The sequence below is a fragment of the Carettochelys insculpta genome, chromosome 2 (genome assembly GCF_033958435.1).
Source record: "Carettochelys insculpta isolate YL-2023 chromosome 2, ASM3395843v1, whole genome shotgun sequence".
Taxonomy (NCBI): Eukaryota; Metazoa; Chordata; order Testudines; family Carettochelyidae; genus Carettochelys; species Carettochelys insculpta.
In genome coordinates this window covers 155,143,714-155,166,739 of record NC_134138.1, presented here as the reverse complement: position 1 = coordinate 155,166,739, position 23,026 = coordinate 155,143,714, and the positions used below count along the sequence as shown (strand labels likewise).

Genomic DNA, 23,026 nt, shown 5'->3' with positions numbered 1-23,026 from the left:
CTAATTTATTGTTGCACAATAATGCCTTGGTAATGTCTGTCTACATACCATTTTTACTAAGAAATATGTTATGGCTCTCAGCACTAACACAAAGGCTGCGTCTACACTAGCAAGTTCTGTTGAAAGATATTTTTGAAAAAAGGGCATTCTTTGGAAAGATACTGCCAAACACCTACATGCAGAGTTCTTTCAAAAGTAAATTGAAAGAATTCAGAACTCCTTTTGAAATTGCTCTTCCTTTCTTGTTTCAGGAAGATCACACCATTCCGAAAGCTTCTTTCAAAAGAAACTGTGTAGATACTCCGCAGGGCCTTTTTTTTTTTTCCCGTTCAAAGAGCAGCCCTTATGGGGGCCTGATTTTTCGATCTCCGGCCCATTTTTTTGAAAGAGCGGGGGCTGTGTGGATGCTCTTTTCTTTTTTTTTTTTTTTTTGTAAAAAGAGTGGATCGATCTTTTGATCTGCTTTTTTGTGTGTGGACGCACTTTTTTGAAAGAAGTTCTTTTGGAAGAGAGCTCCTGGAACAGCTTCTTTCGAAATATCTCTGTAATGTAGACATAGCCAAATGGATTAAGAAGGGATAATTCCTCCTTTCTGAGGGGTGTGTAACACTTAGGATTTTAACAAAAGATTTGTAAACTTCCTAATGACACATTGTTTGCACCATAGGACATTAAAGCAGATCTCTGTCTTAAATTGTTCCAGTATAAGTATATCATAAAGTAGGTAAAAGTGGTCCAGAGAAAAATGTTGTTTTGCTTCTTCACTAAATTGTCAAGCGTTCTAAGGCCAGAAAGGTCTATTGTGATCAGATGACCCACAACATGACACAGATTGTTGGACTTCACTGAATCAATTCCTGTTTTTAAGTCTAATAGTTGTGGTTGGGGGTGGAGATTTTTTTTTTCAGAAAAACATCGAGTCTTGTTTAAAGGTTTTCAGTTGTGGAGAATCCACCTCAAACCTTGTTAAAAGTTGTTCAATTGGTAAACTAACTTTCCCTATCACCATCAAATTTTAAGACTTATTTCCAGACTAAATTTATCTAGCTTCATCTTCCAGCCATTAGATCTTGTTATACATTTATCTGATAGATTAAAGAGATCTATCAAATTTCTGTTCCCTATGGAGATACTTACAGACTCTGATCAAGTCATACCTTAATATTTTATTTGGTAAACTACACAGCAAGAAGTTCAAGGAGCAAAATCTATAAAGCGCGTTTCCCAATTTTTGAATTCTTCATATTCCAATCACTCAATCCCAGTCTTCTGGTTTTTCATATCCTTTCTCTTAACAGTTTATCAATATCCCTTACAGAACTATGGACTTTAGAACTTGCCACAGTATTCCAGTAAGGGTATGACTAGTGCCATGTACGAAGGCAGTATATCCCTCTTCCACTTACTGTAGTTTCTGCTGTTCAGACATCCAAGGATCACATTAGCTATAGCATCTCACAAGGAGTTCATGTGCAGTTGATTATCCACCATGACCTGCAACTAATCTTGTAGGTACGGTCTGCATTGTTGCTTGATATTTGCCCTTATGTTTGGCCATATTGTAACAAATTGTTTGTGCACAGCTTGCCAAGTAATCCAACTCATTCTCTTCATTTTTCCCTGCTCCATGCATTTTCATATTATATTCTCTTCCAGGTCATTGGTTTAAAAATGTTAAATACTGCAGGGTCAAGGATGGATGTCTTGGGTATCCTGCTAGACAAACCACTCACTCATTGATTCTGTGTTTCAGAATTACATTTTGAGACTTATTTAGCCAGTTTTTAATCCTTTTAGTGTGTACTACTGTTTTTGTGTCAGGCTAGAATCTAGTCAAGATCTGTGCTATAACAAGTCAAATGCTTTCTAGAAGCCTAGGTATATTAAATTCACACCTATTAAGTTTATCAATCAAACTTGTAATCTTATGAAAAAGTGATATCAAGTTAGACATCTTCTATTTTCCATAAACCCAGACTGATTTGCATTGATAATATTGCCCTCTATTACTTCATTATTATTTGAGTCTCATATCAGTCACACCATTATTTTGCTGAGGATCCATGTCAGACTAACAGACCTTAGATTATCTGGGGCCTCCCATTTACTTTTCTAAAACGAAAAAAAGTAACATTAACTTGTGTTCCAAGATGTATTCATAATAAATATTAATGACCCTGTGTGCTTCTCAGCCAGGTCTTTTAAAACTCTTGCATGGAAATTAATTGCTGATTTAAAAATACCTAACCATAGTAACTTCTGTTTAACATCCTCCAGAGATACTAATGGAATGGTAAGAGCTACCAGTGTATGATGAGACTACATAAACTGTGTTTGCTCGAATACATAAGAGAAATACTTACTCAAAAATTCTGCCATTTCTGCATTACTGTTGATACTTTCAGCATTTCTGTTTAATAACAGACTAATATTAATTGTCAGGATTAGACAAATGTTTTCCAATACATTAAAAAAAATCTTCCTTATTGTACTGGCCATGCATTTCTTCCTATGTGCATTGCCTTCTCTTATCAGTTTTCTACAATTCCTCACTTCTGGTTTATATTTGTTGTTATAAAATTTCCCCCTTTTCCATTTGTCATATATGATTGATTATAATACTTAATTTACACCTGTGATTACTTCTCTCCTTAATATGGTTGGCTTTTTAACAGGCATGGCTGGTATCCACACAATCTGCTTTCACTGTGCTGAAGACGTGACTCAGTTTGTTTAGGCACCTATGCCCTTTTCTGTTTGAGGGCTTGGAACATAATGCACCCACTCTTGTCCATCAGGGGTGCAGGGAGTAACCTGGTCGATTTGAGTACTTGCCCTAACCCCTTCTCTTGGAGATCATGCCCCTATGGGTCCACAGGACCTTTTCTCAGTGAAAGTGTCTTACACAGCTGTATTCTCAATATTAATTTTTCAGCGATACATAAGCCAAGCAAAGCTATTATGCTTACTGCTCTTAATATATGGACACATGTCACCCAATGGCAAGTCAGGATCTAGTGGTCTGGGGGTTCTGGCATCTTAACACATCCTGCTTATGCAAGGCGATATGGTGTCTTGCAGCTTGTTGTTGTCCTGCAGTCCAGAGTTGGTTCTCATGGAGCATTTTGTTTGCCATTTACATTATACAGGGAGTGCCATTTAACTCTACTAAATCTGTCACATTGTCTAACACCCTTAGGTAACAAAATGTAACCAATCACACACTGGGATCTATGTGTCCTCCTCCTTTCCCAGGTCTCTTCACATTTTACTCTCATGTCTAAAATATAATTTATTTATGACTTTCCCTGTTCGCACATTTGGTCCTCAAAAATCAACTTGTCAGAGCTTATCTTATCTATTCCCGTTTGTTTTTGAGTTTTCTGTTTCCTCCCTAAAGCTTCCTAGGGCCTGTGTGTCTCTACTTTTACAACCCTTGGTGATTACAGCTCTTGTTTGGAACATTCCTGAGGTGGGCATGCATTATCAGCAGCAGAACGTTCCTCTTTCTCAGTTTTAGTGGTGAAATTTCCTGGTTGACCCTAGGCTGGTCAAGACCAGTTTAGTGTGGGGGTGGCTTAGGTCCCATATCTGCACAGTCTTTTTTGCACTGATTGTGGTTTTTGAGCATCTAATAAGATGTTCTTGAGTAGTTCCCAGTTATCATTCACAATTTTCTGATTAAATTTGTCCTTGTCTGATTTGGCTTATAATTGTTTTCAGCTTCTCTCTCTCTCTCTCGGTGTGTATGTGGAGACATCAAGTTCCTGAGCATGATTTGTTGGTGTGTAACGTATACCAACTAGCACCTCATTTTGGTCTTTGTGTTAGGTTGTTGATACATAAAAATTCAGTATAATTTATCTTGAAGTTATCAGTGACTGGGAATCTGTTAATTTCATTTTGACATAGCTTGCCAGTGGCCCTTCCCCTTCCCCATGTCCTCTCAATCCTTCCTAAATCTATCATATATTCTAGAGTGTTTCTGTTCCTCTATTTAATAAAGTACTCTCCCTAAAAGGCAAGAGCTAGGACCACCAAATTTGTTATATAGCTTATGTTATGTTATGTTATCATAACTTAAAGCAATGTAAAGGGTTTGGTTGTTCCAGGAAAATAGGATGTGCCTGGAATGGGTTTGCCTTTTTCTAAAACCAAACAGAAAGGCTACGTCGACACTGGGCCGCTACACTGAAATAGCTCATTTCGATGTAGCAAAATCGGAATAAGCTATTTCGACGCGTAGCGTCCGCACATCCTCCAGGGCTGGTGCCGTCGACATTGAACGTCGACGTAGGACAGCACTAAATCGAAATAGGCTCCACAGGGGAGCATCTACACACAAAAGCAGCCCCAATCGGAATAAGGGGGCTAGGAAAGCCTGTGGACAACATGACAGGGCAGACTAGCCCTTCCCGGGTAACAGCAAGCAGCTCCCTTAAAGGGCCCCTCCCAGGCAGACTCATCCTGCACAGCATAGGTCTGTAGAGCCCACAACCACTTGCACCCTGTGCATGCAGTATGGACCCCCAGCAGCAGCAGCAGCAGCAGCAGCAGACCGAAGCCCACACAGCCGCCCCCGGAGCAGTGGCCGCCCTGCTTGGTGCCATGGAGGAGGTCACCTAGCATCTTCTAGAAGATGAGCTGTCCTCCTCAGGGGATGAAGAGACGGCCCCAGACGATGTAGCCCTCCCAGCCTTGCACCGCCGGCTATGGAGGCACCCCACCAGCACAGAGTGGTGGGAGCAGCTGGTGCTCGGGGAATGGGACAACGACCGCTGGCTCCAGAATTTCCGGATGAGCCAGCAGACGTTCCTTGAGCTTTGCCAGTGGCTCACCCCTGCCTTGTGGCGCCAAGACACCTCCACATGACGTGCCCTCACAGTCGAGAAACGGGTCGGCATCGCTGTCTGGAAGCTGGGCACTTCACACAGCTACCGATCCATAGGACAGCAGTTCGGCGTGGGCAAGGCCACAGTTGGGGCTGTCGTCATGGAGGTAAGGGACCCCCAGGGGGAGGGGGCAGCTGGGGGGGGAACCCTGGGGGGGTTCTGGGGGGAGGGCCAGGCATACCCCTCACGGATGCTCATGTCCTTCCCCTGCAGGTGGTCCATGCACTGAATGCCCTGCTGCTCCACAGGCTTGTGCGGCTTTGGGACCTGGATGCAGCCATCATGGGGTTAGCCAGCATGGGGTTTCCTAATTGCTTTGGGGCACTAGGTGGAATCCACATCCCCATCTGTGCCCCAGAGCACAGTGGAGGATGCTTCCTGAATAGGAAGGGCTACCATTCAGTGGTCTTCCAGGCCTTGGTGGACAGCCAGGGCCACTTCTTGGACATGTATGTTAGCTGGCCTAGCAGCACCCATGATGCCTGGGTGTTTAGGAACTCAGGCCTGTGCCGCCGGCTGGAGGCGGGGACCTACATCCCCCAGCGGGAGATCCCTCTGGGGAACACCACCGTACCCTGTGCCTCGTTGCAGATGTGGCCTACCCCCTCCGGCCCTGGCTTATGCACCCCTACACAGGCCACCTCAGTGCCACCCAGGAGCGGTTCAACACCCGCCTGAACCATGCACGCTAGGTGGTAGAGAGGACTTTCGGTGGCCTCAAAGGCCGCTGGAGGTGCCTCCTCACCCGCCTGGACGCAGGGCTCCCCAGCATCTCGCAGGCTGTTCATGTGTGCCATGTAATCCACAAACTGGTGGAGAGCAAGGGGGAGGCATTTGTGCAGGGCTGGGCTGTGGAGGCTGGCATGGCCTACATCCAGCCACCCGCCACCCTCAGTCGCCAAGCTGACCGTGAGGGGATCTGGGTCCAGGAGGCCCTGTGGGCCCATTTTGACCAGGCTGCAAAGTGAAAGCTGGCAGGGCCAGCTGGTGAGCCCCCCCACAACACTACCTGCTCCCACGCCCACGCTACTGAGCATCGAAGAGCACATACCACCACGTTTGTTTTGTTTAAATAAACCAAACCTTCTTGAAACAAAACGATGGACTTTCACATTAATGGGGAACTATGTACATTGGGAGGGGGGCAAGGCAACTATGTACAATTAATGGGGGGAGGAATATGTACAAATGGGGGCCTTGAGGGCCCAGTCCTTGGCTTCCTTTGCCCCTACTGTCCAGCGCCCAGTGTGTGGGGGCGCAACCCATGTCTGGGCCAGAGGCCCTGTCGAGGCTGGGTGGGGGCTGGGAGAACCGGCAGGTATGGCTGGGCTGGTTCCTGAGCCCCATGGTCCCCCTCCTTGGCAGGCTCCAGCAGGACAGGTGGAGGGTGGCTGACGGAGAAGTTGGCTGGAGCGGTGGGGGATGCCATCTGCTCAAAAGTCCTCATGAAGGACCCCCCGAGCCTCCTGGTGCCAGGCCAGCGCTTGCTCCTGCGAGTGGAGCCGGCGCTCCTCCACTTGCAGGCAGCGCTCTGAAACTTCCACTTGATGCCTGAGGGTGGCGAGGAGCTGGGGGTCAATGGTCGCCCATGGCTGGCTCTGGTGGTGGCAGGCTTGTCCTGGGGCCGGTCCCTGCTTTGCCACTGGGCTGCCCTGATGCGCTGGCCCCGGTGGGCTGTCCGGCACAACAGATGCAGCACCCATGCTGTCGAGGCCTTCAGATGGTGCGGCTGCAGAATAGAGGCGGGGAAGAGCGGAGACAGCTGTTAGTCTGGGCCCTGACCCGTGGCCCACGTCCCCCTCACCTCTCCGCTGCTGGTTCCCCATCCCCTGTCCTCCAGAGATGATGATGATGATGGGTGTGGTATCTCCCCCAGGGGGGATCCCTTTCTGAGGTTCTGCTCCCCCCTATCTCTAGGGGATGGGGCATAGCGCTGTCTTGGGGGGCAGGTGCTGACGGGCTCTGAGGGACGTGCCACTGCTGTCCTCGGGGCTGTGGTCTGGCTGGGTTGCACTTAGCCAAGATGCCCTTGTCTTTAGCCACTATTTTACACTGTTGTCAATGGGACAGAGATGGCAAAGATGGTCACTGCCTCTGTTTTTCTTATCCTCTGATTAGAAGAAAAACACCAAAAAATTACCATTAACTGCATCTAGAATCCACACTTGAATGATTAAACCTAAAAATTAAATTAAAATACCTCTTTGATTATGATATCTTCATATAATTAGAAATCTAACATGGTAGCATTCTCTTGTAGCTTTCTTATTTACTGTTCATATGTGAATATTTTAATAATTAAAAAACAGGAATTTCACAAAATTACATTAAAATGGAATTAGATCAGAGGATGCATGTGTATAGTTTAAAGTTAAATATATTACAGAGATATTGTAAATGAAGCTAAAAATGTGTTGGCCTTAAATATTGATACACACTTTCAATCTTCTCTGTATTAAAATATAACATACATTATATTAAGTACTGGGATGATGCCTCTTGTACAAATTACTGTAACATTAGGTATAGTGATAAAACAACATGAAATTGAAAATAAGAATTTATTTCCTTTAAAACTTTTGTATGTACCCTAAATTAAATCATTTAAATTGTTCTATATGAACCACAGTATCCAGTTAAAAGGAAACTCATATAATCTCCACATAGCACTATGGCTATGTCTACACTAGCACCCTACCTTTCAAAAGAGGGCTGCTACTGAGCCACTTTGGGGTATGCTATTAAGGCTCTGCAGTGAATATTCAGCACCTTATTAACATAATGGCAGCCCCAGCACTTTGTAAGTGTTGCTTTTGATCCTGTGTGGCTCTTCTACACGGGTCCTTTTTAAAAGGACCCCACACATTTTGAAATCTCCTTATTCCTATTTGGTTATAGGAATAAGGGGATTTTGAAATGTGCGGGGTCCTTTCGAAAAGGACCCCTTGTAGACAAGCTGCGCACGATTGAAAGAGGCACTTTTCAAGCGCTGTGGCTGCCATTATGCTAATGAGGTGCTGCATATTCATTGCAGTGCTTCATTAGGATATCCCAAAGTGTCTCATTCACATCCCCATTTTGAAAGGGGGGTGCTAGTGTAGACACAGCCCATGTTTTCCAAATATTGAAGGCTGTGAACATGCAACTCCCTTCATTTGTAAGTGAAAAACCCAGGACATATGTTTTGTGATCAGTTTTTCACTCATATAAAAATGAAATTTTTCATGGAAAAAATAATTTTTCTTGGAAAAAATCTGGTGATTTTTTTCTCTAATCTGCTGTTTTAACACAGACTGTGATGCCTTTTCTGCAAGAGAGAGATCTATGGCCAAAGCAGTGAAACTTAATTTTACAAAACTTTAGTTGCTTCAGAAAATTTTTTAACCTACCTTGCCATCTTCCAAAGCAAATTACAAGTGTGTACTAATACTTTGGAACCACTTCTGTCATTTATGAACTATATGCAAAACCCGAGGTAGTAAAATATTTATTATTTTTGATCTATAAAAACTGAAAGTACAACTCGGTGATTTAACTTGAGCTTATAGAGTTTTACTCTCATATGTAAAAGTAAGAAAAGACTTTTGTCACAAACAATTCAAATAGAAAAAATTGTAGTAGAAGTAATTACATGCTGAAACAAAAATCACAATAATTTGAAAAGAAGGAGGAGAACTTTGATGCTGAAAAGTCCCTGAAAACATGAAGAGATTAATTTACATGATGTGGGAGACTTTAATTAGAACTCCTAGCCAATGCTTGGTAGAAAATGATGAAAATGCAGGATAAAAATAAAGAAAATGGCTCATATGTCTTTGAAAATATTTTATTGAGTTACTAGATATACAGAGAAATTCTTGTAAATGAAAGATTTTATATTTTGTGATCTGACAGCCATAAGTTGGTTCAGAATAGAGGTATTGTTTAACATATAGAAATAATTTACAGAACATTCAAACATATTTGTGGGGGCATGCCCATCTCGAATTATCATCAAGCAAAGGAGTTTGAAGCAAACAAAATAAATGAAGCTTAACTTTGTACAGCACCAACTGTCCCTAAGGCATATGCTTTTTTTTTTTTCTAACCAGACACCAGAAAGCTATCTGTACATCTGCTTCATCTAACTCATGCTCATATTGGGGAAAAAAACCTTAATGATGACGTTAGCAGTGTTCATGTAGAATAACTCTTAAACTGAATGGACAAGAGTTTATGAAGGTAGCAATAGGTTTTTCATAAAAATGCAGGTGGAGATGTTTCTTTTTTTCCTTATTTCTTTACTATTAAGGTATGGGTGGGTAGGCTAAGTACAGGTACCAACTCAACTGACACCAAATAACATTGTCACTCAGCAACGTTTTTTTGTCACCTTATTCTCTGATTTCAAAGGCCAACTAAGTTTATCAAGGAAACCGGTCTGGCTTTTCTGAGGTAGGCATTACTGCTTCCTTTGTTTCTAACTATTTCTGGTTTTTCACCAGGAGATGGGATCCCAAAGGAAAGTAGCCCATTTATTGACAGTGCCGAGATGGACAAAGGGAATATCTACGAAGGGAAAAATATGGCTCTCTTTGAGGTAACTTTTAGAATTTTTAAAGTATTTTATTTTAAGTAGTAAATTACAGAGCACATTCAAGTTATTTTTAGAGAGTGAGGACAAATTAAAACAATTGCAGATGGCTTTTTACCAGAAATTTGCTGTACAAGACATGTCACCATAATTTGTTTCTTTTAATTGTTTATATGAGGTGATAATTTTTTGGAAAGTCTGATTAAAAATAATTTTTAAGTGAATGTTGAGTAAAAGCTCTCTCAATTTGATCTCTTCATAATTTTTAGAATCGTATTATATATTAAGATCAGTAGATGTGAAGATACAAATAACCTTCAGTGATTTTTTTTTAAAAAAATACTAGAATATATGCTGAGCATTCAGAACTGTAACTGAATTCAGTGGGAGATGTGTTTGCTGAAAATTAGGCACTTGTTATTGGCTTCAGTGGTAGCCGCTGTTTCCCCTGGGGCTGCCATATTTGTGAAATTCAACATTTGTGGGGGTTCCCAACATGGAGCTCTTGTGAATGTTGAGACTCTACTGTACTTCCACTGTATTTCATATTGCAGTTTTCTACTTCCTAATGTAGAACTGCATACTAAGGAGACCCTGCATTATTTTATACTAAGCACTTCAGATGAAATGAAAAGACATATTTGGATTCGTGAGCTGTTAATTCAACCATACATTTACAATGACTTTAATATGCATAGTAACTTAATAAACAAGGATTTTCTCCATAGAGTATTTAACAATTTTGCCTTGCTGCAATCTATTTTATTTTATGGATATATTATATTATACAAAACATTGTTTCTCATACACAATCAGTCCATCCGTCTGAAATAGATTATTTGGTAAACCACATCCATAGGCACCAATGGAAGATCATTGGATTCAAGTGCTAGCATCCAACAACTCCCCCTTTATAGTGGGAGCAGGGAATGCCATGAACCTGAGTGGTTGGCATAAAAATGTGTTATCAAGTTGAACTCATAGGAGGCTCTTTGTGGCTGATGCCAAAAAGTGAAGGACTGATGTGAGTTGGAAAGTGTCACTATCATACATATGATAACTTACCTGGTCTAATGAGTTAAATACTTCAGACTGAAATGCCTCAGTCAATGTCTGGTTTGAAACACACACACACACACACACACACACACACACACACACAAAACCGCCCAAGAACCTTGAAAGAGTCAGAGGGTTAAAATGTTTGGCACAGATGTGGAACAGGGACAGAATCTGAGCAGAAGACAGTCAATCTGCATCCCTTCCTCATTCCAACACTCCTTCCCTGTCAGGAACCCTTCTCCTGATAACTTAACTTTATCAGGAACTATATAATTTAGTATGCCATTGAACCACACCTGGTGCAACTCAGGAACACAAGAGGCTTCTCTCCCATTATTTCTGATCTTCAAAGAGAAGTGAGGTTGGAGTCCCATTCTAGATCTTAGGGCATCAAACAATATGGGAAGACATGGATGTTCAAGATGGCTCTGGAAGCAACCATTATTCCATGCTGGAATGATGGGATTTTCTACAGTCTACCTTTGTCAGGACCATTATCAGTATGGACTGCTCTACCCCGGGTGGTACTCATGGAAATGAAGCACTAACCCAGGTACAGTGACCAGAGTTCATCAGTGTCACATTTGGTACAGTACACAGATGCATCACCCTGGGACAGATGCCTTCCTAATAGCCTGGGGAGCTTGCCAATGCAACTGTGAGGTTCAGGGAAAATAGCTTCCATGGAAATGACCCTCCATGTCACTTTGGAGCTAAGCTCTGGCAGGAATGTTTATGCGCACTTCTGCCTCTTCATCAGGATTACCCACATGTAGGTCATGATGGACCTCTATGTTCTACATAAATCACTTGGGGTGTTCCTGGTCTTTCCCACTCTTCAAGGAAGCACTCAGCCTTCAAAAATGGTGCATCCTTCAGACGATGCTCCTCCAAGCTGTCTGCCTACCTGGGATATAGAATATGGTAGCCAACAACCTCAGTCAGAATTTCTGGCACAACTATGAATGGAAACTAAAATCGGAGCTGTTTTTCACACGTATTTTTCCCCTTTAGGGAGGAATGACTGCAGATCTCTTCACTATTTACTGGAAAAATAATATCTTTGTTACTGCCCCAGGGTTGGCCTGTGGAAATATTCCCTCAGAGGTGCCCTAATCCTTCCAAGGGATGGTGACTTTTTGTATGCCTGTTCTAGCTAAGGCCCTGCTGTAAATTCAACAAGACAAAGTGAGAGTTACTCTGCCCCCTTCTGACTGAGACAAGTGTGACTCTTTGATACCTGACACAGATGGTAATCTGTCCTCCTGCTCCTCCTCAGCTGATTTCTCACCTGATCTCTCAGAACAGTGGGCTGCTCTTTTACCCCAGCCTGAGTGAGGTAGGCCTGCAGATGTGGCTCCTTTTTAGCTCAATTCCTAGAGACAGAAAGCTCTTAGGAGCTGAAAGATGTGTCACTACACAGCCAAAGTGACTATGTGACATGTCTACAAAAAGGAAACTATTTCAAGTCATAGCGGTTCAACTCACATGGACTTATCCTTATCTCCCCGCCCCACCTCTGATTTTACGCTGCATTTTAGATCTTAAAGGGTCAACACTTTCACTTGATTGTGTTAAGGCACATATTGCAGTAAAAATGTCTTTCCACCACCAGGTAGACAAATACTCTGTTAGCTCACCTGCAGGATCTCCTAAGTGCACTGAGAATCTCTTCTCACGAGTGACACCATCCTCTCTAGCCTGGGATGTTAATTTTGTCTTCAGGGCTTTGATTAGATCTTCCTTTGAGTCCATGGCAAATTGTTCTCTCACATGTGTCTGTGCAGACACATGTATGAGAGATGATCAGTTTATAACTCTCATCTCCTGAGTAAGGCACATAAAGGAAATAGCAGACCTGATAGCACACCTGCCATTTGTGACCCTTTAAATTTAAAAAAAAAAAAAAATCCTGAGGTCATATTTCAACTTCTGCCCATCACTACCTGCATTTGCAGGTAAATTGAAAAATCCATCCCCCAGTTTTTCCCGAAAGCACTGTGTGACAACAGGGAGATATTTCTGTATATGTTATGTATTAGAAGAACACTAGCATTGAACTTGCATTGGAGTAAGGATGATAGGAAATCCCTAAACTCTTCTTTTCATCCACAGGATGATTTGTAAGATGTGATATTGGCTCAAAGACTGCCCAAATGGGTCTCTGATTGCATTAATCATGGTTAGCAAGGGCACAACATGTTGCGAACCTGGGTCCATAGGCACTCCATGAGGTCAATTTCTACCTTGTGGCATTCCTTATAGATATGCCAGTCTCAGCAATCTGTAGGGTAGTACTTAGGCCTCTGCTCACAGAACTTTGTGATCAGTGAAGTTTTGGCTCCTAATGCCATCTTTGACTCCATAGTGCTCTATGTAGTAACAGACTCCACTCCAAAGTCCTAGCTTCCAGTGTTGAATGCTGCTTAGGAGTCACCTACAGTGGAGCACCCATAGGGCCGCTACCCGAGGAAGAAGAGGAAGTTACTCACCTTGTGTAGTTACTATGATTCTTCGAGATGCATGTCCCTATGGGTGCTCCACAACCCACCCTCCTCCCCTCTACTCTGGAGTTCTTTATAGGGCTCTGTGGTACAGAAGGAAGTGGTGGGCTTTCACCCATGCAGTGCTAGATAGCCTCAAGGCAGACCATGTGAGCGAGCGAGCGAGCGAGCACATGCGTGGGTTAATGGACACTGTTATCCAAAAATCTCCGATTAGAGGCATGGAGTACACATAGACCTGCAGTGGAGCACCCACAGGGGGACACATCTTGAGTAACCTCCTCTTGTGTAACTGTGTGATATATGAAGTAGCAGCTAAAATTTGTATGTTCTTCTTTTCATAAGTTCTTGTTTTTTCTTCTAAGCTAAAATTCTTTTAGAGATTTTGTAGCAAGACCTTATCTGAAGATCCCTGTATTTTCAACTATTGAATATAGGGTTTCCCTTTTCCCAGAAGGCTACAGTGAGAAGAACACTCTCTACTGTGAAAAAGAAAAAAAAAATTTTACAAAACAAATTTTTAAACCAGAGTTACATATCTTAGGGGGAGGAATTTGGAACCATAACTTTTATTCAGTGAGCTGTCTCTTTATTGGTTGGTTACCTAGTAGCCTATTGAGCACTGAAGCAAGAAGACAAATTTCCAAATAGGAATTTATATTTTTTTTTTGTGGAAAAAATATTCAATTGCCCGGGTTTCCCCTGATTATTTCATGTCATATATAATAGTCTGAATTAGGAAATAGAGGGTCACAATTTTTATTATGTGGCATTGTACACCCAGGAAGCTTCAGAAGTTTTGGTAATAAATAATGGGCTAGACATTGTGGGCAATGGGACTGTATTACAGTTAATCAGTGCTTGGTACTTAAATTTTGAAGCCTTATGTGAAATGGCTGATATTTTAAGATGTTATTTGCCATTAATGTATTGCTGTACATCAATGTTATCCAAATCCCAACAGGAAGAAATGGATAGCAACCCCATGGTATCATCTCTTCTTAATAAACTAGCAAATTACACCAATCTGACTCAGGGAGTGATAGAACACGAAGCAGATGAAGACAGCAAACGAAAAGAAGTCAAGGTATCCAAATGCTGAAAATTTTGTCTATTGTTACGTTGCGTTTTCATTACTATACGAGGCATTGTATAAACACAAAGGAGGCATGTTTCCAGGCCTGCCAACAGTGGGGGGTGGGCATAGGAGACAGTTGCACAAGGGCCCGGCATTTCAAAGGGGCTCTGAACGCTGGCCACTGCAGTGGATGCGGCCAGGGCTCTGGGACCCTTTGCAATGCCACAGTAGTGCTGCTCCACCTCTCTGCTGGGATGTGAGGGAGGACAGAGGGAACCGATGCCATGGACAGAGTGGGGCTAAGGGCTGATTGCCCTATGCCTTTCTACCCTTGGCAAGGTGCGGAGCCACCCTGTCCCCATCCAGCCCTGGTGCCCGTGATGGCTGTTGGCCCCACTGTATAAATAGTCAGTAAGTTGTGCCTCTATGAAACTTGAGTTTATACTGACTTTGCTAGTGCTTTTATGTAGCTGATTTTATAACCAGGCAAATAATTAACTGATGTACCTCTTGCTAGAACCTCTGCATACCTCCAGGGGTATAATTACTCCAGGTTGAGGACCACTGCTGTAACAGGTTCCCCAGCAGTTCTCCCTCCTTAACTTTGCTGTTTGCACATTTAACCCCTGTGTACTCAATATACTAAACTCTTTGCTATCCAGCAGCCCCAGGACTGGGAGTTTGCTGGATATTCAAATATTCTGGATAATAGAGAGGTATACCTAGCAATGCATAACACTTGAGAAAAACGAGAATAAATAGTAAGAAATGAACAAAAATGAATGCAGAGTATTGTTCCCAGTCTTCTTCCACAAACATTAGAAGACTGTTACCCGCTGCCAGCAGGTCACAACCTCAGCTGAGTAGCTCTGGCCAGCATGAGTAGCTCATGCTGGATGGGTGAGCAGAAGAGCCTGCCTGCTGCACTCAGGCAATATCTGTGTCCCAAAAGGGTACAAATGCATTAGAAGGCTTCAGAGCAAGAAAAGTACATAATATTGAGGTAGATGAGAGGCAGTTAAGTCTTATAAAGCTACATGAGTTGGACTGAACGCATATAAACTGGTCACATATCAAAAGGGTGCAATGCTTAAGAAGCAATTTTTTTTCTCTTTAAATTATTGCTTTGTGGAACTACTAATTCTAGAACAAACAAGAAGAGAGACTATTTCTAATGAAGAATAAAATTCTCAGACATTTTTATGTGATTTAGAATTCTAAATCTGGCTTTTTAACATGCATAAATCACTCAAGGCTGTGAAAAAACTAATTAGACTTTGAGTAAAATGCTAAGTATTGTCATCGATCAAAATCTTATTGTGGAGGAGGAAATAGAAGAACAAACTGGATAATATTCATGGTTAAGAAGAGTCCACAGTAGGGTGCCTCAAGATTCTGGATGATGTTTAATATTAGAGAAGAGTAAAAATTTGAATGTCCCCAGGGGAAATTCTAATATTTCAACATGTGCTTTTGTCTACAATTGGGATGGAAGGTTGAAATATCAACACTTGTCCCAGAATGAACAGTTTTAGAGTACTTTGATTTGGTAATATGAAAACTTTTGGTTTTGAATCACTATAGTACACCTGCCTATGGTGCTACGGTGCCTCATGCCCTATTCTGTCCCTTTGTGATAGGTGCTGAAACTGGCTTGAAGTGGTTTCCATTATATACAGTCTTGATATTTTGGTTCAAAGGTTGTCAGCACCCACACTACCAAAATTGTTCCAGCAACCCTGCCAGTTGTTCATACTCCTGCGTTTCCTGAAGCATGCTACTCATAATTTGCCGCATGGGATACGGCAGTGTATCACCCACGGAGGTCAATGGGAGTGTGAGGCATCATAAGCAGATAACATCAATTTTAATGTTGAGCTCTTTAAAGACATTTTGGTTCAGTTCAATTGAAACTTTTTGATTCAGGTCCAACCAAACCCAAAGAAAATAATTATGACAGAAAATAGCCAAATACATTTATTTAATGCATTTATTAAAAATCTGGGAAGGGGCATGGTTACTGAATATAATCCAGTATTGTGAGGTTCCTTAGAAAATCTTTTCAGTCAGTTTTGTCCTTAATTATCTTAAGTAATTTTGTATCATCTGCTAATTCCACAGTGTCATGGGTGTTAACCCTCTTTCCAGATCATTAATGAACAGGTTGAACAAAACAGGTCCCACTACAGATCATTGGGGTACCCTGTTATTTGCCCCCTCCATTGTGAAAACTGACCATGTATTACTGTATTTTACTGTCTATTTTTTTAACCAGTTACTTACTTATCCACAAGGTGACCTTCCTTCCTATTTCATGACTGCTTACTTTTCTTAAGAACTTTTGGTGCAGTACCACATCAAAGATGTTCTGAAGTCCACACTGTATCTACTAGATCACCTTTGGCCACATTCTTTCGAACATTCAAATAATTCTAATAGGAACCATTTCCCTTTACTAAAACTGAATTGATGCTTCAACATTTTGTGTTCATATTGTTATCATTATCAGCCTGATAATTGTTGTTTTACTATAGTTCCAACCAGTTTATCTGATACTGAATTTCAGCCTATTGGTCTGTAATTGTAAAGATCATCTCTGCAACCTTTTTTACAAATATCATTGTTGCACTAGGCACCCTCAAGTCATATGGTACAGAGGCTGATTTAAGCAATAGACTACTTACAACAGTAATTCTGTAACTTTCTGTTTGAGTACCTGCAGAACTCTTGATGAATACTATCTGGTTCTGCTGGCGTATTACAATTTCATTTTATCAATTTGTTCTGAAACCTGCTAAGAAGTAGGATGAGGTTCATTGACAAACCCATGTCTGCCCAAAGCTGGTGTCTTAAATCAGTTACGTGCCTTGTTCTGGTTACTGTCAGAGACAAGATCTTGGACTAAGTCTAATTCAAGTTAGAGCCAGTATAGGGGTATTAATTGTAACTGTTAGCAAAGAGCAGTGGTTCCCAAATTATATTCCAGCAGAACACTGGTGTTCCACAAGCTATAGTGAATTGTTCCTCCATTGAAATTGAGTAGTGGCAGTCTATTCCCCATTTTTAGGGGAAAAATTAATTTTGCTATAGAATTTTCTCGACTTTACAGTTTTCTTGAAATGACTATGCAGTAACCAATTTTATATGTGTTTTGTTAATGTATGGTTTCGTTATTTGTTGAGCTGAGTTCACTGTACAATAATTTAATTGATATTAGAATGAAATATTTACCGTTGGTAATGTTCCTCAGAGTTAGTATGATGGTGTGTAAAAAAGATTGTGTTCTGCAGAGAGTGCCGTGACGTCCACATGTTCCATGCCTGGAAAAAGTTTGAGAACCGCTAGCCAAGACGAGTATGTGGCCTTACCCAGTGGTTTCCATCAGGCAGAGATTTTTAAGTCACATATTTCTTTTGTACAGTTCTGTTTGTTTGCAGTAGTTGAGGGGCCCCTGCCTTCCCTGCAGTGGCAGGAACCATGGGAAAGTGTTACCATGAGAAGTGCAAGGGGGCCTGTCCACTGCTGCCACCTCATGCCAGGCCCGTGGTAATGCCCTAGACTGCGTCTCTCGGGGGAGGGAATGCACTGTGGGGGAGAGGGTGGGACAGTGGTGGAGCTTAGGCAACAGGAATAGCCAACCACTCCCTACCTGGTCCGCTGGTACCCATAGGCTAGATGGTGAAACTGCTCAAGCTGGGGATGGCCTATGGGCTGTGCATTTGAGACTCCTTGTCTAGATAATATTTCGTCCTACTATGAGTGCAGGGGGCTGGACTTCTCAAGGCTTCTTCCATGTCCCATGACTCTGTGATTCTGTAATTGTTATGTCACAGAGAAAAATTATCAACCGTAGTTATTCTAATTTCCTTCATATGTTTCTTCTTCCACACTTCATACTAATTTCTATTAGCTTCATTTTGGTTGTGCTTTATTTTCTGACTTACTCTTGTGCAAACTTACATCAGTCCCTTTCTATGTATGTATTTTGATGCAGTCGTTTTACCTGCATAACCATAGACTGCTTTCTCCACAGACTCCTACCTCTTTCAGTGTACAGAATTGAATGTGGCCTGGGAATGAATATGGGTTGTGCAGGTCAATGACAGTGTTATCCGTAGTAACCCTGCTTCATTTGCTGAAGCTGGAAGGTGTGCATGATGTATAAGGCAGGGGACTGCAGGAAGAGAAGGTATAGCCTTATGGTTAAGGCAAGGTAATGCCATACTTCAGTACTGAATTCTGTGTCTTCATCTGGTGGAAAACTGGGTGGTGCTGGTCATTATTCTCTAATGATAGTAGTGACTGTGGTATGAGTTGGAACATTGTTTCTCACTTCAATATACTTATAACGTACAGAAACCAGATTCTTCTCAATTTTGCATGACACCTACCTATTGTTTACATAATCCTAGAGTGCTTTTTTCTTTTTGGTTATTTTCTGAAGAGCTTAGCGAAGTTGAAGTAGCTCATGAAAGGCCAATGGACAGCTGAAAATGGCGTTTTGGGAGAGAAACTGGGAGAGAGTTTGGCATTGGCTAAAAGTAGAATATTTGCACTAGTATAACAACTTTACTGTAATTAGATCAGTGTGAACAACTAAAGTAGACAGGTTGTACAAGTGCTAGGTTGAGTTTCACCAAGTTTTTGCTCATTCCTTACTGAAAGAAAGCTATTTAGTGGCAAGTCATTGTGAATTTGCTGGATGGTGTTATGATCTCTGACCTTTTGTTTTCAAAGAAGTAACCAGGTGGAATTTATATTTTGCCTGTTTCAGGCTCCACGAATGGGCACTTTTATTGGCGTGTACCTGCCCTGCTTGCAAAATATTTTGGGAGTTATCCTTTTCCTGCGTTTGACATGGATTGTTGGAACAGCTGGAGTTCTTGAATCTTTTATCATTGTGTTCATGTGCTGTGCTTGCGTAAGTTAATATTTATTTTCTTGTACATTTAATACTAGTTAAATCCTATTCTATGCTACTGCCACACCCACTCCTCATCCCAACGCCTTGGAAAAGCAGCAGGGAGAAACTTTGTACAGACCTCTAAGAACTGAACAGCTGGAAGTTAATGCTGGGTTAAAATACTAGCCTACCTTCTGCATCCATGCTCACTTATACATAGACTTTAAGTTGTTTGTATGTTGAAATTTAGCTGCAATCATTACCCTATGCTAGGTGTGCGTGAAGTGGGCACTCTGCATAGTGGTTTAAGAAAGGTACACTATTCCTGCCTTGATTGACAGGACACACTGAAGCCACTTTGCTTATTAGAGCTAGTCAGTAACTTTCTGACAAGATGGTTTTATTGTTAGAAAATGTAATTCATTGAGACAAATTTTTAGGAAGAGGTAGCAGATTAGAGAGAACTTCTGTTGGGAAAAATTTCTTTGATTCCCAAGATGGACTTTCTTTTCTAAAAGACAGATAGAGACAACAGACTCCAGTGTAGCCAATAGGTGGCTGATAAGGCTGCTCACATGGAAAGATGATGAACCTGGTTTAAGTCCTTATTCTCCCTGATTCAGAGCAGGAACTTAAATTTACAACTTTCACATCCAATGTAAGTCTCATAAACATAACCCTGTAGATTTTCCTGGAGTCGGTGTCTTTGAATCTCTCCTGTTATAACTAAATACTTATTGAGCTAGAAGGAGAGAAACTGGCTTGAAATATGGATGATTACAGAATTCACATGGGATCTGAAAGTCAAAGACAGTAGAAGATTTCCTAGCCTTCAGACTAGGTCAGTATGAGTGTATCTTTTGATTTTTTCTGAAAATTATTTTTTGGTTAATTTTTAGAAAGGTCTTAATTTTGTCCCAGTATGGAACAAAAAAGTATTTAAAATTTGAAATTCTTTCTTTGGATAGAGAGGCCATTTTTTGCCCAGTTGAACTACTTATCCTCATTGAATTGGCCAAAGCAGGATTCGTTGGCAGTCTGGGGGTTTACTGGTAGCTCAAGTTCATTAATTTAATTGTTGTGGAATATGGAGCTAGAAGTAAGATACACAATGATGACGATGATGCATGGTCATTTGTTACTAATTGCTGTTTAATTAGAACAGTGTTTCCTTTCTAATATAAGTCTTCAGATTTTCCCTTTCTTCCCAGTAAAATATCCAAAAGCTTTACTTTGAGATGACCCATACTTCTAAGCGTACTAAACAGTGTCAGGTTCAATGATCATCTGACTTCAGTTGAGCTCAGTTTGGGGTGACAGAGACTCTAGTTATATACATTTTTTCCCTAAGATGTAAAGATATTTACCGAATTGCATCTTATTCCCACTAGACCATTGTCATCCTTTGTAGCTTTTAAATAACATTGTTTAATTTAATATAACATTCTCAATAATGGTCTTTCTACAGACTATGCTAACTGCAATTTCAATGAGCGCAATAGCAACAAATGGTGTCGTTCCAGGTAATTACCGTTTTTAACCTAAATTTTAAACCTAACGTAGTTATGAACATACATTAAAAGATTTACATGCACTGTACATGCGCACATGCACACACATAGACAGTGGTGTACATTTATAGACTTAAAGGGATTGGAAAATCCATTTTAACTCTAGGTAATTTACTCCAATGGCTAATGGCCCTCAGGGTTTAAAAATTAATTGCTTATTTCTAGTCCACAGTTGTCTTGCTGCAGCTTCCAAATTCTGAGCCTTCACTTGGATAAAGTTTAACAGACTTGAGAAGCTCCATTTCTCACTTGAAGGCAGGTTTTCCACCCAAGAAATCTTTAATATATTTATTTTCTGAGTCCTTTCCAGTTTTCAACTTCATTTTTTGATTTGGTAATATAATAAACATTGGAACAACATACATATAGATGCGGCGGAGTCTCCATTCCTTAAAATTGTTAAATCAAGATCAGTCCCTTTCTAAAAGATAACTTCTGGTTGAGCTAGAACATACAGGCTTAATACAGGAATTACTGGGTGAAATTATGTGACCTGTTTTTTGCAGGCATTCAGACTAGATTATCATAATAGACTTGAATTTCCTTAGCATGTATCAATTTATGCAATAGAACTACTCTGTAATACACAGTGTTACTGTACATGACATAATATTTCGCGTGAAAACATAAATGGAATCCTTATGCACAAAGTGACCCTTGGTTCATGGAACAGCCTAACTGACTGACTATTCAGTAAGATGAACAGTGTTTGGCATGAAGAGGAAAAAAATGTATGTATTCTCAAAGCTGTTCTTTAGCTCAAAGGGAAGGTTCTCAGTACTGTATCACTGTTCAATGTTTAGCTCAGAACACAGAAGTTATTGTAAAAAATATTCCAGTTTGAGAAGTAAGCATATGTTGTGTCAAAAGCTGAGAAGCAGCGATATCAAAGCATCTTTTTATAAAAAAAATTCATACTAGTTAATGGGATAGAACTGCAGTATACATACATAACTCGTAGGACTGCAAGGGACCTTGAGAGGTCATTGAGTACAGTCCCCTCCCATCTTGGCAGAACCAAGCACCATCCCTAACGGGTTTTGTTTTTGTTTTTTTGTTTAAACCTGTTTGACTCTAAATAGCTTCCTCAAGGATTGAACTCACAACCCTGGGTTTACAAGGCTCAAACCACTTTGTATTTGATGAACTGAAATATTGTTTCTTTTGCTTTTTACAGTGAAACTACTCGTAATTCAGAAATAAATATAAAGAGAGCATTGTACACTTTGTATGCTGTGTATTGTAGTTTGAAATCAATATATTTAAAAATGTAGAAAACATCCAAAACATTTAAATAAACGGTAGCCTAGTATTGTGCAATCAATCATGATTATTTTTAATAGCTTGACAGCCCGAAAGCTTAGCCTTGGTTCTGGTAACCAGTGAGAACATCTTAGAAGAACTGGTTTTAGGAAATAACCTTTGCTTGAGGTCTGTGAGCTGATTTATTGTAAATTAACTGTAAAAATAAAGAAGACCAGTGTCTGTGGTTTGTGAATTTAAAAAGAAAAGTAAGGCAATTAGTTGCAGTCATTTAGACTGAGGAGCTCAAGGAATTAAATGTGGATGAGGGTTAGAATTTCTTTTAAAGTTTACATTCCAAGAAAGGGAGAAAAATGTATGGGAAGGCTCCAGATTCAACTTGATGAAAAAGGTTACTGAAAGCAAAGAGTGTCTGGGGAACAAGGATCGATCGGCAAGGAAGATACATTTTGGAGATTAGAAATATAGGAACAAAGTAAGAATTGCTGAAAATAGAGCTCTCAGATCTTATCAAGAAATCTAAAATATATTTCTAAATTATATAAATAAAAAGATCTGGAAAGGTTGAAGTTGTACTGCTGTGCAGTGTGGAAAGGGACAAAATAATCTAGATATGATCCAAAAACTGAGTGAACACATGCTTTGATTTTTCAGTGAGGATTATAGTATTGAACATAGATATGAAGGAAGGGCAGCAGATGTAAGCTTGTGTATAGAAATGGAAACCATTTTGTCTAAGGTAGAAGGAGAAACTTAAACCTTAATGTGCCCAAATGAGGGGGACTAGCTAATTTCAAACCCTGAATGCTTAAAGAATTGTCACATGGAATTGTTAGTCTGGTAGCAACGATTTTTAATAAATCTATTCAGAGGTAGCGCCAGATGACTGGGGTAACGTCACACTTGTAGTTAAGAATGGCTGGGGAAAAATGATCTGCGGTGTGATAGACCCAGTAATCTGACCTCAGGAGTATTTAAGGCTTTTGAACAAATTGTACAGGAAAGAATAATTGAATTCATGGAAGGAAATGGCAAAGGAAATGTAGTGCGTCATGTGCCAGACCAACTTATGTTCCTTCTTTGAGGAGAACTGTTTTCCTTTTTTTAGATAGGGGCGTGATGGTGTGCACTTGCCCTGCATTGGATGAGGAAGTGTTTCCCCTATATTGTGGGCTAAGGA

General features: G+C 40.9%; 1 protein-coding gene across 7 annotated transcripts in view; it reads left to right on the top strand.

Annotated features, from left to right (window-relative positions):
* SLC12A7 (solute carrier family 12 member 7) overlaps nucleotides 1-23,026 on the top strand; it is a 170,229-nt gene that overhangs the window by 70,778 nt on the left and 76,425 nt on the right. For 6 of the 7 annotated variants that reach the window (XR_012644527.1, XR_012644526.1, XM_074987885.1 and 3 more), the window contains exons 2-5: nucleotides 9,377-9,471; nucleotides 13,996-14,118; nucleotides 18,884-19,030; nucleotides 20,481-20,535. Coding sequence is in view for 4 of the 7 variants with exons in the window: in XM_074987885.1 (XP_074843986.1) it covers nucleotides 9,377-9,471; nucleotides 13,996-14,118; nucleotides 18,884-19,030; nucleotides 20,481-20,535 (420 nt within the window). In the remaining 3 variants the exon portion in view is untranslated. Of the gene's footprint in view, nucleotides 1-9,376; nucleotides 9,472-13,995; nucleotides 14,119-18,883; nucleotides 19,031-20,480; nucleotides 20,536-23,026 lie in introns of those variants that run through there. The other variant, XM_074987888.1, reaches the window with a different exon arrangement.